At 50.6% G+C, this 14,370-nt stretch overlaps 2 protein-coding genes and 1 non-coding gene across 3 annotated transcripts; 2 read left to right on the plus strand and 1 right to left on the minus strand.

The window, feature by feature from the left end:
- Positions 1-977: 977 nt before the first annotated feature.
- TRNAG-CCC lies at positions 978-1,048 on the plus strand. The gene has a single exon. It is a non-coding gene; the product is annotated as a tRNA-Gly (tRNA).
- A 425-nt stretch (positions 1,049-1,473) lies between these two features.
- Positions 1,474-7,030, plus strand: METTL26 (methyltransferase like 26). The gene is made up of 6 exons (XM_036739213.1): positions 1,474-1,985; positions 3,643-3,805; positions 4,106-4,165; positions 5,831-5,898; positions 6,039-6,117; positions 6,379-7,030. The coding sequence occupies exons 1-6, from the start codon at positions 1,789-1,791 to the stop codon at positions 6,424-6,426; spliced, it is 615 nt and encodes a 204-aa protein (XP_036595108.1). The 5' UTR covers positions 1,474-1,788; the 3' UTR covers positions 6,427-7,030.
- A 1,302-nt stretch (positions 7,031-8,332) lies between these two features.
- On the minus strand, positions 8,333-12,743 carry WFIKKN1 (WAP, follistatin/kazal, immunoglobulin, kunitz and netrin domain containing 1). Its single transcript, XM_036739440.1, has 2 exons — positions 12,570-12,743; positions 8,333-9,981 (listed from the first exon to the last, which is right to left on the minus strand). Exons 1-2 carry the CDS (start codon positions 12,741-12,743, stop codon positions 8,485-8,487), a joined length of 1,671 nt encoding a protein of 556 aa, XP_036595335.1. The 3' UTR covers positions 8,333-8,484.
- Between the last annotated feature and the right edge of the window lie 1,627 nt (positions 12,744-14,370).

The following is a 14,370-nucleotide window of genomic DNA, read 5'->3' on the forward strand; positions in this document are numbered from 1 at the left end:
CAATTTGTGTTTCTCTACGCAATAGTGATTCCCATCATTTTTTTCATATATGATCGTTTTTTTCCTATGACTACATATAAAGCTGAAGATAGCTTTAGTTTCTTTTTTTTTTTTTGGCAGGGTAATTGGGGTTAAGTGACTTGTCCAAGGTCACACAACTACTACCTGTGTTCAAGTGTTTGAGGGTGCATTTGAACTCAGGTCCTCCTGACTCCAGGGCCGGTGCTCTACCTACTGCGCTAACTAGATGCCCCTTACCTTTAGTTTCTTCATCTGAAAACTTCCTGTTCATATCCTTTGCCCCTTTATCAATTGGAGAATAACTTGTATTCTTATAAATTTGACTTAGCTTTGGAAGTGAGGGCTTTATCGGAAACACTGGCAGTAAAAATTGTTTCCCAGCTTTCTGCTTCCCTCCTAATCTTGGTTGCGTTGGCACTGTTTTTGTGAAAAACCCTTTTAATTTAAAGTAATCCAAAGGATCCCCTTCGCATTTCATGATGTTCTCTATCTCCATCGATCCGACAGGTGAAGGGCTCCTTGCTCACCGCATCACCTTTTATGTCTAAATTGGGCACCCAGGTTGACTGTATCTCGGTACACGGTGTAAGGACATCTCGACATCTTACAGTTGTTTTTTTTGGGGGGGGGGGTTATCAGCCCAAATTGGAGCGTTCATGAATAGTAGGAAAGACCACGCTCCTGCCCTCCCAATTTTACGTGTATAATCAGAGAGTGCAGGCACGCCGCCTCCCCCAGCTCCCTGCGAGGGAGGGCTTCCAGGCCCTCCACCATTTCTTCCCTCCGCCTTCACCGCACCCCAAACGCCAGCAACAGACCCCCGCGGGGTCCGAGCCCAACCTATCCGGGGCGAGTTGCTAAGGTTGCGCCGGCTTGGTCCCCAGCGCGCAGGCGCTTTGCCGCAGAAATCCCTTCCTATAGGCTCCTCGGGTTTCTAGGCGAGGCCCTCAGCAACAGCGCCGCTGGTGTAGTGGTATCATGCAAGATTCCCATTCTTGCGACCCGGGTTCGATTCCCGGGCGGCGCACCTTTTCTTTCCCCGTTGAGTAATTTTTCTTTGAAAACTGTTCTTCATTCCAATAAGGAATGACTCCGTTAACCTCGTTTATTTAAAATTAGCCTTCTAGAGGGAGGTCCGCGTTCCGTGGGCCGACTCTATACGCGAAAACGTGGTCAAAAATAGTTCGGCTTCGGGAAGCAGGGATATACTGCGACCTCCCTGCGGCGGTCTGTGAGTCTCAACTCCCTCAGTCTGTAAGACCCTGAGAGCACGAGCGTGGAAGGTGTGGGAGTGTTGTAGGTGTGGGCCCTTTAACTGGTGGCTGGAGAGGCCCACAGTCTTCTGGGAGTTGTAGTCTTCCTCAGAAATGCCTCAGCTGCGTAGCCCAAGCCTGTAGCACACGTGACTCTCCGCCCGGGGCGGGGGACGGGGCGTAGAGAGATCGCCGGACTACAAATCCCGGCGTACTTCGCAACTCGCGGAGGTCAGGAGTTGGCAGAGCGGCACCCCGCGGAGACAGGAAATCTAGGGATCCAGGGAACCACGGTCGTTCAGCCCCCCCACTCCTCGTCAGGATAAGTAGAATCAGGGATAAGAGGTCAGAGCCTCAGGGAGACGGCAGAGTAGAGGGTGGGGGGCACCAGGGAGAGATCAGGGCAAAGGGGAGGGGGAAGTCAGGGAGAGATTAAAGGGGAGAATTAGGGCGAGAGGCCTTTTAGGTTAAGAGACCAGTTATAGGAAGCATTTGGGGGATCACACTCAAGAGGATGCTGGTGGCTGCAGCAGCTGAGCGGAACAAGGACCCCATTCTCCGGGTCCTGCAGCAGTTCATAGATCCTGCCCAGGCCGATTTCCAGGTACTGGAGATAGCGTCAGGTTCGGGTCAGCACGTGGCCCATTTCTCGCAGGCTTTCCCCAAGGCAGTGTGGCAGCCCACGGAGGTGGACCAGCAGAGCCTCAACAGGTAAGAGGGGAGCTTGGGAGGTGGATGGGGTACCGTCTCCCATAGTGTCCCGTTCACTTTGGCTTCTGTCTCGTTGCCCACCCCTTTGTCCTGTTTTTTTCTACTTCTGAGGAGGGCGGAGACTCCTTCTGTCACCTTTGCACCAGTTTCCACTTTCCCTGCTCCCCGCCCCACTCCAAACAGCTCCCGTCTGCCCTAAAACCCAACCCTGATTCCTTCTTCTGCTGACACGGCAGTGTATATTTGGTGGGGTGGCAAAAAGGGGAACATTTTATTTTTTCCCAGGGGAACTTTTTTTCCAAATCTGTCTCAAACTGATGACTCAGGACACCTCCCTTGGAAGAGGAGAGGGTCAAGGATGAGCTCTTAGAGGCTGGGTGGGACACAGGGAGGTCCTGAATTCCAGAGGCTGTCTCTTCCCAGCACCCAATTTCTGTTTGTTCCCCACACCCGGATCCCAAAGCCAGCACCCATCCCTGAGGGAAGGGGAAGGTGCGTTTCACCCCTTTGGTCTGAATCTAACTAGATGAAGTTACCTTTGACATTCACTCTAAGCCTGGAGGGCCCCAAAATACAGCCATTAAGTGGAGCTTGGGCAGGGACCGAGTTACCTCAGTCTAGATGAGTACATGAAAAGGCCTGAGCCTAAAAGGGTCTCCCATTGCATCCTGGGTCATCTCCAGTCATCCTGGTAGATATCAGGCCACTGGACCCAGATGGCTCTGGAGGACAAAGTGAGGCTGGTGACCTTGCACAGCTCTCCCTCACTCGGATCAAAGTCAACTGTAAGTCATGTCATCATTTCCCTGACGCCGCGGACCTCTTCAAAAACAAAGGACAAGCACAACACAATGAGATGAAGCAGGAACTTTTCCTGTAACCTTTGGGGAAAGGGAAGTGAACAATGGCCAGAGTGGTTAGATACATCTAGTCCTGCTAGTGATCAGGCCGGCTAGCTCTAGGGAAATCATCCTTGGTGGGAGAAGAGCAGAGATGGGGAAAACAGAATAGGATTCTAGGATTAAAGCTGGAAGGGGCCTTACAGATCATTTGGTCCAACCTCATTTAAGAGATGAGAAAACTCAAGCCTTGTTCCCTGGTCACAAAGGTAGTAAGCAGCACAGCCAGGATTCCAGCTAGCTTCTGAAAACACTTCCAGTGCTCTTTCCAGGCCCCTACATACATCCCCTCTCGAAAGGTGAGACGGTGCTCCTCCTTCAGTGATCACTGGTGGGTGAGCCATTTCTAGGATGGAGAAAACTCTTGCAAGGAAGACTCCCCAGCCCATTTGCCCCCAGGGTCATTTTGGGCTGTAATAGTGCCAATAATGTTGCTGAACCAAAAATAAGCTGACTTATATATTCAGAGGACTTTAAAACTAGAAGAAGCCTTAGATCTAGTTTAACCTCTTCATTTTACAAGTATGGAAAAAGAAGGCCAGAGAGGAAACAGCTTGCCTGAAGCTACATAGTAAATTAGAACCCAGGTCTCTTGACCCCCTCAGTCCCAATGTTATTTTTTGCATCATTAACTATTGAGGCCCATTACCCTGTGGCATTGTAAGATCCCTGGCATCCAGGATAGGAAGGGCAGTGTTTGGAGACCTAGGTTCCCAGCCTCCCCTTCCCCAACCTTGGGGCTTTTTTTTTCTCTCCAGCATTTTGACTCTCACCAAGAACTGGCAGCTTCACAACGTGAGGCCACCCCTGTTCCTGGATGCTTCCTGCAGCTGGGAGAAATGGGGAGGGATCCAGCCTAGGTCTTTGGACCTGGTGCTCTGTATCAATATGATTCACATCAGCGCCATGAGCTGCACAGAGGTGAGTGGAGTCCTGAGTGGACAGTGACTTCTGCTTTGAGGACACACAGAATGTCAGAGCTGTGAGGGAACCTTAGAACAGAGAATGCCAGAGCTGGAAGAGCTCTTAGAACAGAAAGAACCTTAGCTACCAACTGAGGCATAGATCGAGGAAGAGACTGACACGCTGGCAGCCAGCATTAGGATTCTAGTTTCTGCTCAGTATGGGAGACTTATTTCTTGCATGGGGCTGTGAGAGATGCCCAGTTTGGGAGTGGTTCCTCCAGATCTCTCTGTTCCAGAGTCCTCTTGTTCTCCTCAGGGGTTGTTCAAAGGGGCCGGACAGCTGCTGAAACCTAATGGTTTGGTGATCACCTATGGGGTAAGTCCTGCTCAAAGCCTTGAGTTCTGCCTTGGTGGAAATGACTCCTTCACCCTGCTGCCACATCTTCTTTCTGACTGCCCATTCCATGTGCTTCTTCTATAGGATGGGACAAGAGCTTAGGAGGAGAGTGGGTTGGGGTCAAGGCCAAAAGTATCAGTGGCCACTTGGAAGGAGGTCTCTAGTGTCCTGACCCAGGAATCTGTCTTTGGCCCAGTGCTACTAAACATTTTTATTCGTGATAAAACCAGGACAGACATGGTTGTAAAATTTGCCCATGACACGAGGATGGGAGGGGGTGGCTAATATGGTGGGTGGCAGCACTGGTTAAAAAAAAAAAGACCTCAACAGGCAAGAGTGATGCTCTGAACTGAATAAGTTGAAGCTTAATGAAAGGAATAAATGTGAAATCCTACACATGTTCAAAAGATCAACTTTAGAAAAAGAGGGTGGGGAGGCATGGCAGATCAGGTAGATAAGTGGGCCTCAGAACTCAGTAGCCACAAAAATCAAATACTCTCCTAGGCTACATTGAAAGGTAAAGTGCTCAGAAAGATGCCAATGATTTTACAGTATTCAGTCCTGGTCAAAACATCTGGAGAACTGTGTTTGGTTTTGGGGTCACATTTTAGGGAGAACATAGACATACATCTATAGAGAGAGGCAATATGGGGTAGCGGGTAGAGACCTGGCCTCAAATCCTGCCTCTGATGCATACTGTCAGAGTGATCCTCTTTAGGTCACAACCCCAGTGCCAGAGAGAATTCTTTAAGACTGAAAGTTGCAAATCAAGTGCCAACCTGTGTTGGTGGGAGTTCCCTCATGGAGGGGTTCCTTATATCCCAGTGAAGTATAAGTAAAATCGGGGGGTGGGAAATGGAGCCTACCAGGATGGTGAAAGGACTGAATATCACATGCCATCTGAGGATTAACTGATGGAACTAGGGGATGTTTAGCCTGGAGAAGAAGGTACTTTTAGGGAGGAGCAGAAGAAATGATAACCATTTTCAGGTATTTGAAGGGCTTTCCCATGGATGATAAGTTCCATTTATTTTCCTCAGCCTTGGGTGGCAGAATAAGGAACCAGGGGTTACAGAGAAACTGATTTAGGCTTTAGAGAATGGGAAAAAAAAACCAAAAAACATCTGAGGGCAGCTAGGTGGTGCAGGAGATGAAGTGCTGGGCCTGGAGTCAGGAAGATGAGTCTTCCTGAGTTCAAATCCAGCCTCAAACACTTATTAGCTGTGTGACCCAGGGCAAGTTTGCTCCAGTGTCCTCATCTAATAAAATGAACTAGATAAGGAAATGGCAAACCACTCCAGTATCTTTGCTAAGAAAAACTCCAAATGGAATCACAAAAAGTCAGGCATGATTGAAGAACAAAAAGCATTTAAAACTACTTAGAAGTGTTGGAAGCTGCCTGCATTGGGAGGCCTTCATGCAGAGGCTGGATGACTTGTTAGGGGTGTTGGAGAGGGAATTTTTTTTCAGGTATGGGCTGCACTAGATGGGCTTTGAGGTCTCATGATGCAGATTCTGTGAAGGCTCAGATTACTTTGTGGAAGCTCCTCCTCAGCACCCCATTGCTTGATCTGCAGAAGGGTGATAGGATTCTACTGACTGTTGACCATGGGGTCTTGGGGGGTGTCTCAATATCCTTGACAGCCTTATGCCATCAATGGGACGATCACACCCCAGAGCAATGTGGACTTTGACATCAGCCTCAGATGCAGGTACTGGGGACCACTTGGGGGTGCTGTGGTGGTGGTGGACCACCAAGGTCTTTGCTTCCTGGGTTGGGTTGGAGGCTCACTTACAAGGGACACTCAAAGGAGTGACTCTCCCCACCTTCCTCTGTATGATGGTTTTGCAGGAATCCAGCCTGGGGGCTCCGGGATGTATCCCTTTTGCAGCAGCTTGCCCAAGCCAGTGGCCTCTACCTGGAGAAAATGGTAGGAACCAGCATGGGTACTGTTTTGGGCTGTGGAGTAAGTGGGCACTGACCAGGGCTGGTACTGTGTGGAACTGGGCCTTCTATTTTCCCTCCTCCTTTTCTGGTTTGGGTCTCCCTGGAAGCCAACGGCAGATGCATCTGAGTTTATGTTGTCTAGAGGTAATAGCAACATAGTCACTTGCCAGGGTCATCATGATGGGCAGGTAGTAAGCTGAGCAGGTGAATCTCCATTCTCTATTACCCGTCCTTCTCTTTCCAGATTGACATGCCAGCCAACAACAAATGCCTGATTTTCCGAAAACAGTGACTCACTGATCCCCTATCATTACTCCTCACAAAACTTGGGAGGATTCCAGCTTTTACCACTGTGCCTGCCACACAGTTCCAGAACTTCAGAAAGACCAGGGGTCGGGTCTCTACTGACACCTGCCAAGTTTATCTTTATGTCCAGGCTGAGCCTGGAGCTTCTCTGGTTAATAGGTTTCTACCTTGCCAATGGGGGATCGTTTCTGAGCAGGTCCTAGCTTTTCAGAAGCTTGGCATGTTTAGGGATGTTTCTCCAGGGGCCTGCCATGCAGGAGCAGAATTGGGACTGAATATCAAGCATTGGCACATCCAGATCCTAGTGTCACCCAGCTCTTGGCCAGGCCCATTCTCATGCCAAGGGCATTCTTCTCCCTCACCCCCCGCATGCTTTCTAAGACATCCCTATCTTCATGCATGGAGAGGCAAGAGTTTGAGCCTATGGGGGCAAAGGTGTTTATTGTATATCCTTGCCACCTTGAATGAAATCCACTTTTTTTGGTGGGTTCTGTCTCTGTCATTGACTTATCTCATGACACCTTGTGGGCCTTAGTTTTTCTGTTGATAACTTGAGTGGGTTGGAGTAAAGGATCTCAGCTCTAACATTCTGTGATTCTGTGGTCACGTCCTTCTTCTTGGATGGGATAAATGCACTGTCTGAAAATCTTTGTAGAGTTGGCACTGAGCTGGTGGCCCTTGTTCCAGAGTATGGGGACCAAGGAACCTGAGCAGCGAGACTCAGGGGTGCTCCTTGTGTGGAGTCTTAGCTCCCCCTGGTGGCCATGGTGAGAAGTGACTCCTTGTGCCTTGCTGGACTTGGGTCAGGAAAAGGAAGCTGATAAGTAAAAAGGGCCCAACTCCCAAAGCTCTAGGGCCAGGAAAGCTGGAGTTTAGAACCTGGGTTCCCGTCACTAGTGATGGGGGGAGCGGTATTTAATCACCTGTTGCTGGAGAAAGGTTAGAGAAGTGAAGAAGCCCCCACGACCTGGTTGAGGGAAGGCACTAAGATTCCCTAGGATGAATGGGGTTGCCCCCTCCTTTATGGGGCCTTAGATGTATGGAGGTAGGGAATGAGGGCCCTGCTTCCCCTCCACCCCTGCAAGCCTTTCCTCTCAGAGGCCTGGAGCTCTCTAGAATCTCCAGGAAGAGCTTCGACCCTCTGACTTTCCGTCCCTACCCCCACTCTCTCTGAAGCAACACAGCCACCTCTGGGCCCCCAGTTCTATTCCCCTCCCATCTTTCTGGTCAGTACCCCAGGCTGAGAGGCCTCTCTAGGGGCCCTGTTTGCCTTGTCTCTCAGCAACCACAGCTGATCGAATGGTTTCCCTTTCTTAACCTCTGAGCCCCAATCAGGGGGACAAGAACAAGCCTCTGACTGACTGCCAGGAGTAGACGTTGACCTTTCCCCAGTGAGAGGTCAGGCCTGGGGTTGCCCAGATGAAGGTTCTGGTTTGTTGGGCTGTGTCCCGGGGAAGTTTCGTTTTTAGGGAGCTCTGACACTTTCCCTTCCCATCTGGCCCTAGTGAACTCTGACCACAGCTCCAGGCATAGCTCAGACCAGGGCTGCCTAGGCTGTGATGATGGGTGAACTCCAAAGCTGTCTGGGGCACTGGAAGGGCAAGCTCCCTGATGTGGAAGTGATGGGGGAGGACTGTGGCCTTCTCCCTGGATTAGTGTGGCCAACCTAGGGGGCAATGCAGCTGTTGGATTGACCAAGAAGAGAAAAGCCCCAAATAACAGAGAATCTGAGTCTAGGAGTTAGTGATGTTTGGAAGAGGAGGTAGTGTTTGTACAGCTGGAGAGGGAGTGGAGCAATAAGACAGCAGCTAAAGGAAGTCATGGAGAGTCAGGCCCGCCTTCAGGTAGAGTGTCCCAGACCTTGATCCATTTTGGGTCCCTCTCCTCAGGAAAGGGCAGAAGGGTAACAAAGACTTGAGATAAACACCTTTTATTCACCTCTTGATGAGCACAGGCTGAGTGGGGCTCTAGGAGGCTCTAGGGATTGGGCAGAACCTGCCCCTTTAGGGGTGTGTCATGCCTATGCGTGCACATACACCCAGGCTCAGTCCTGAAAACGGTTGAGCAGCTCACAGGCCTTCTTCTCAATCAACTCTAAGATTTTCTTTACCCGCTTATCACTGGCAGCCCTGACATAGCTGCTGGGGTGGAGCACAGCCACCCCGTCATGCACCTCACCCATGATGACCAGCGGCCCATCTCCAGCCGTCATGTTGGGACAGGGACAGTCCCAGTCTATGCCAGTCAGCGTCACCTCCAGATACTTGGTGTCAAAGAACTTGAGGCCCATCTTGTCATCCTTGAGCACGCCCTCCAGGGCAAATCGGGCAATGCCAGCATCAGGCTCCTCGATCACTTCTGTCAGTCGCCCCACGATGGCAAAGTCGCTGCGGCACAGACTAAGCGCCATCTTGCTTTTGAGCCTGCAGGCCTTGCAGGGCAGTGTCCGGGGGAAAGGGCACGCGTCCTCACAGCTCTCCCGGCTTTCAAAGTTGTTGGCATTGCCTTCACAGCCCCCATACACAAACGAGTGACACTGTTTCAGTAGTGGGCTATAGGCCCAGCGAGCCTCCCAGCTTCGGCAAGGGCCTTGCACGGCAGGCAAGATGCAGGCATCCCCAGGGCCCCGAGCACAGGCCTGCTGGCACGCCTCATAGGTCTCGAATCGGTTGCCATTACCCGCATCACAGCCATTGTCTTGGAAGGTGGTACACCCACCCCTTTTGGCATCAAAGTGCCATTGTACTCGGCCGCTGGTGCCCTGGCAGTCTTGACGGTCTGGTTCCTTTAGACATTCCACTGGAGCAGGGGGTGGTGGACTGGGGACCGGGAGCTCCCCTCCCGGGGGCTCCCGCTGGATGACAGAGAGGGGGAAGTCGGCTCGGAGGAGGCCGGCAGCATTGCGGGCAGTGCAGGTATAGAGCCCAGCATCCTCAGGCCGTGCATTATAGACCACCAGCTGACCAATGTTGGTGACCACCACGTTGCCATACATCTGGTCAGGCCTCATGATAAAGTTCTCCCGCTGATCGCTCTGCTTCTCCCAGGTGATGTCAGGGGGTGGGCGGCCACTAACATCACAGTGGAAGCTGGCTGTGCCCCCTGCATAGACTGACTGGTGGAAGGGGTTACTGTAGAGGGCTGGCGGGATGGGTATGTCAGGGGCTGCCCCAGGCGTGGGGGGCGCGGTGGTCTCAGGAGGCCCGGGGCTGGTGTGGGGCCAGCTGAAGACATACTTGCAGGGGACCACACTGAGCCGGAGGCCCCGAAGGCAAGCCTCAGCATCCATGTAGCAGCGGTTGTAGTAAGTGAGGCCGTCCGATGCACAGGTGAAATTGGGCTCCTTCTCACAGCGGTCCCGGCACTTGCACACGGGCTGGCCATCCCAGATATCACAATCAGAGCCTTGCTGGGGGCAGACAAAGCTTTCGCAGGAGGCAGCTGGTGCCGGAGCGGCAGAGCTACTGTCAGCAAAGCGAGCCGCCACACAGCTCCGAAGCCCACACACGTTGGTGCAGCACTTTTCAAAACCATTGCAGTCCTGGGAAGGAGGGGAGAGGAGTTAGGGCCGGATGAAAGCCTTCTGCCTCCTTTCCTCACCCTCCCACTTCCCATCTACCCTTTGCTCTGTGTCTTCTCATTCAAAAACCTAGGCCACTATCTTTGTTTTGGCCCAGTCTATAGCAGGAGAGGTGCCCTAGACATCCCTTTTCTCTCCAGCACCTCAGTAAACATGCCCTGTATCTCTGCAGAAGATATCTTTGTCTTTTGTGCAAGTGCGCTGTACTCTTGGGAGAATTACTGCCTTTCCCTGTGTCTGTTTCTGGGTTGGGATGTTGGGGAGAGAATCATGGAACATCAGAGCAAGAGGGACCCTAGAGACCACCTGGCCCCACCTCCTCATCTTAGAGAAGAGGAAATTGTGGCCTGGAGAGAGGAAGTAGTTTAGCCAAGGTCAGTGAATAGTGCTAGACTCCTGCTGGGACTAATTTGGGGCTCATTTAATGCGAACTAATTTAAGTCGCTCCGCTCCACCACTAATTAGCTAAAGAACTATGGAAAAATTGCTTCATTCCTCGTCAGCCTCAGCTTCCCTTTCTGTAAATGAAGTATGGTCATCCCAAGTGTACCTACCTCATAGACTAGCCAGAGGGTCAAATGAGATGGAAAAGCACTTTGGGTGTGGAAGTTGGCAAATGTAAAGTAGTACTATTACCTACTGGGTCCACAGACTACACGCCCCTAGGCTGGGAGCTGGTGGCCATTCTCCAAAAGGACTTACTTGAACGCAGGGAGTTTGTTAGTAATACTGAGTTAATGGAGTGATGTCTTGTGACTTAGGAAGTAGGAGAAAAATGTTAATAAAAACCCAGAAAATCAGGAAGCCTGGGCAAATCTGAAGAGAATGTGGAAAGACAAGATTGCACAGCTACAAATTGTGGCTTTAGGAAAATGGTCTGTGGCTTAGTGACCTTGGAGACAAAGTCCATAAGTCACATAACCCCTCTCCCCCTTTCCTTAAAGCCACATGGCCACTTGAGAAATCCTAGGCAAGGCTTGATCACTGTAGGCCTACCCCCACTTCTTCATCTCTTTCCCTACTTCCATCTTTGAGCTTTTATTCTTAACACAGCCAACTTAACTCATCACAAAATAAATCACTATGTGGCATAGACAGTGGAATTTTTTGGCATTGAAATTGTATATTTATAAAAGTCATATATTGCCTTCCACTACTCCTCCCCGCCAAGTTATGATCTATGTTTTTTTTGGTGAACTTTGCTCTCCCTTAGTTCTGGCATGGTGTATAAATTAGGGTCTAGGACACGGGACCACAAGGCAATTAAGGATGTCCTGGCTTCCGGGTTGGTAAAAGGCCCTTGTCACAGGGATCTGTGTCCAGTTTGGCATACTACTCACAGAGACTAAAGGTGGAAATGGGCGGGGGGCGGGGCACCTCTAGAAGGAAAGGCCCTTGAACTTTTCCACAAATTTTAGGCTGGTGTTTTTTTGCTGGCGTTCAAGACTGGGTTCCTGAAATTTGTGGGAAAGTTCAAGGGCCTTTCCTTCTAGGGGTGCAGATCCTCCCCATCAGAAGGGGTGGGGAATATGACTTGCGGCTCTAGAAGCTCAGTTGCTTTAGCTTAGAGAAGGCCCAGATGCAATAGGGACTCAACTACGATGGTCCAGCACATGAAAAAGGAATAGCGTAGAGACGGCAGAAAGGAATCTGCCGCTGTACACTCTGGGTCTGGGACAAAAGCAGCAGGGAAGAGTCGAGTCAGACACTGGAAAGAACTTCCAAGCTTTTCAGGGTTGGGAAATACAAGGACGCTATACTAAAAGAGGACTGCAGATAGGGCAGAGGGGTCTCCTCCTGGGAAAGTGGAGGAACATCGTTTATCAATCTGGGAGGGCTGGAGAATGGACTAGACCAGGGGGCTCTTAACCTTTTCTGAGTCTGGGACTTCAACAGTCCGGCGAAGCCAATGGACCCCTTCTTGGAATGTTTTTTAAATGCATAATACAAAATATATAGGATTACAAAGGGAACCAAGTATATTGAAAAAGTTGTTGAACAATTAACAAAACAATTTTGTGGGTTCCGGGTTAGAACCCTAGACAGAGACCAGATGCCATACAAAAATCCATCTAGGTATGCAATGGGAAGATAAGATTGCAAGTGACATCTTCATGAACTTATAGGGAAAAAAAATAGTCTTCTCTGTATTTCTCTGGCTCCTTGATTCTGGAGTTTGTTTTTTAAATTACCTTTGGATGGTTTTTTTCTCCGTGGTGGTGGTTAGGTAGTAAGGAACTATTTGGGACAGATGGATGTGGAATCTTGAATAAAGATCACTGCTTAGCGTTCTGGCTAGAGAGTGCTATAGTTACTTGGCGTTGAGGCTATCTAGGTGGACTATGCTGTCCATTTTGGAGACAGGTAAATTGAGGCAAAAAAGAGGGAAGTGACTGCTCTTTAGCAATTCAGCAACACCAGGCTTTGGAGGAGCTCTCACTTAAAGCAGACCCCCAGGAAGTGTGGGAAGGGCTCCAGATGCTCTTAAAATAATCTCTGCCCACCCCCCCCACCCCACCCCCCACCCGCTTCAACCTCCCAGTTCTCACCTGATCCACATGGCATTCTCGCTCACAGGTGCTCTGGGCATCCACCCACAGGTTGGGATTGAGCTGGTTGGGGCACACACCTAGGTGGCTCATTGGTTCAGGCTTGAGGCTGGCTCCATCAGCTAGCCCTGAAAACAGGGTCAGGATCAGCAGCAGGGCCGGCATGAGGATCATAGCCTGGGCCTTCCCCCAGCACCAGACCCCAGCAGCTCCAGCTCCCTGGTTCCACTCTCCCTGCAGGCATCCACACTCTAGGGGCCCTTGGCTTGCTTCCTTGTCCTGAACAGCTTGCTCTTCTCGGGGTTTCTCTCCTCCCCTGTGTTCCAGACAGTCCTTTCCCAGTGGTTATTTATACCTCTCTTCTAGTAAGTGGACTTATCTTCTTCACCTAAATTCACCGGATTCACAATCTCCTCCCTGTTCCCTGGATTTACCTGAAGCCAGTGATTGCATTAGATGCTGGGTCTTCCTGGGGTAGGATGTCTTAGCTCTTTAAGATCCATTGGGGAGAGGTTGTGGGCCAGTGTTCCTGAGACAGGGCTAAGAAGGCAGGACAGGACCCAGGGCATCTCCTGCTTCTGAATGAATCAGTCCATGTGGTTCCCGGCCCCTCCCCAGCCTCCTCAGGCTTGTTCCCAAACAGCCCGCAGTGGCTCCCAGGGGCTGGCCAGAACAGTGAAAGGAGAATGGGGGTGGGGCAGGGAGAGGGAGGTACAGCCACCAGTCTGGGGAACTGTTGAACAGACTGACTGAGAGAGAGGGAGACAAGTGTGTGGTTAGGAGGGGAGCCCTGGGGGAAGGGAAGAGGCCCATCCCCAGCGAGAGAGAGAGAGAGAGAGAGAGAGAGAGAGAGAGAGAGAGAGAGAGAAAGGAGGTGGGAGGGGGCAGTTGTAATCTGAATCTGAGCTTCGGGAATGGAAGCACTAACCTCAGACTAACTCTGTCTTGGCAGATCAATTAGGGAAATCAAGGCTCCTACCATGGGATAAAGATGGGAGCCAAGAGAAAGGGAGTATCTATTTTCAGGGAAGGTATATGGATCATTGGTCAATGCCTACTCCCATGTGTTACCCACCCCCAGCAGGCAGAAAAACACACACAAAAGAGTGTGGGGCGGTGAAGAGCCCTGGGCTGTAAGCTCACATTCTAGTCCCAGACATAGCACTGCCTTGATATGAGAGATCTAGGTCTAATACTCTGATTCAGGAAGTTTGTCTGCTTGGGACTCAAGAAGCTTCATAGAGCAACTCTATCCTACCTAATCTTCCAAGGTCCATTCAGGTTAGTTTCATTTCCTCTCCTCCCTCATCCTCCTGCTATTCACCCTGCCTAGAATGCCCCCAAATCCATGTTTCACCTTTCTTGGTGGCTCTTTAGAGGTGTCACTCTTGGCATGCACCATTTTACAGACAGAAAATGAGGCATGAAGAGCCCAATACATTCTTAGAACGGGGGGGGGGGGGGGCGGGGAGGCCCTTGGGAGTCAAGCTCTAGTCCAATGCTCACTGTTTTATAAGTGGGGAAACAGGCCCAGGGAAGTCAGGTGACCAAGCCAAGGTCACCCACCTAATAACAGAACTAAGACTGGAACCCTGGTCTAATGCTCCTTTTACTACTTCATGATTCCTTGTGTTCTGTGTCTCCATCCAGGTCACATACATACATCAATGCCAGGGCTAAAACGGAAATCCAGATTTCCTCACACGCCTGACTCTGCTACTAGATACACAGGGTATCTGTATATTTTCGCCAGAATACTGAGAATGTGTCCAGTGACCAGATTTGATGGTTCTTAATTTGT

Source organism: Trichosurus vulpecula, chromosome 9 (genome assembly GCF_011100635.1).
Source record: "Trichosurus vulpecula isolate mTriVul1 chromosome 9, mTriVul1.pri, whole genome shotgun sequence".
Classification (NCBI taxonomy): Eukaryota; Metazoa; Chordata; class Mammalia; order Diprotodontia; family Phalangeridae; genus Trichosurus; species Trichosurus vulpecula.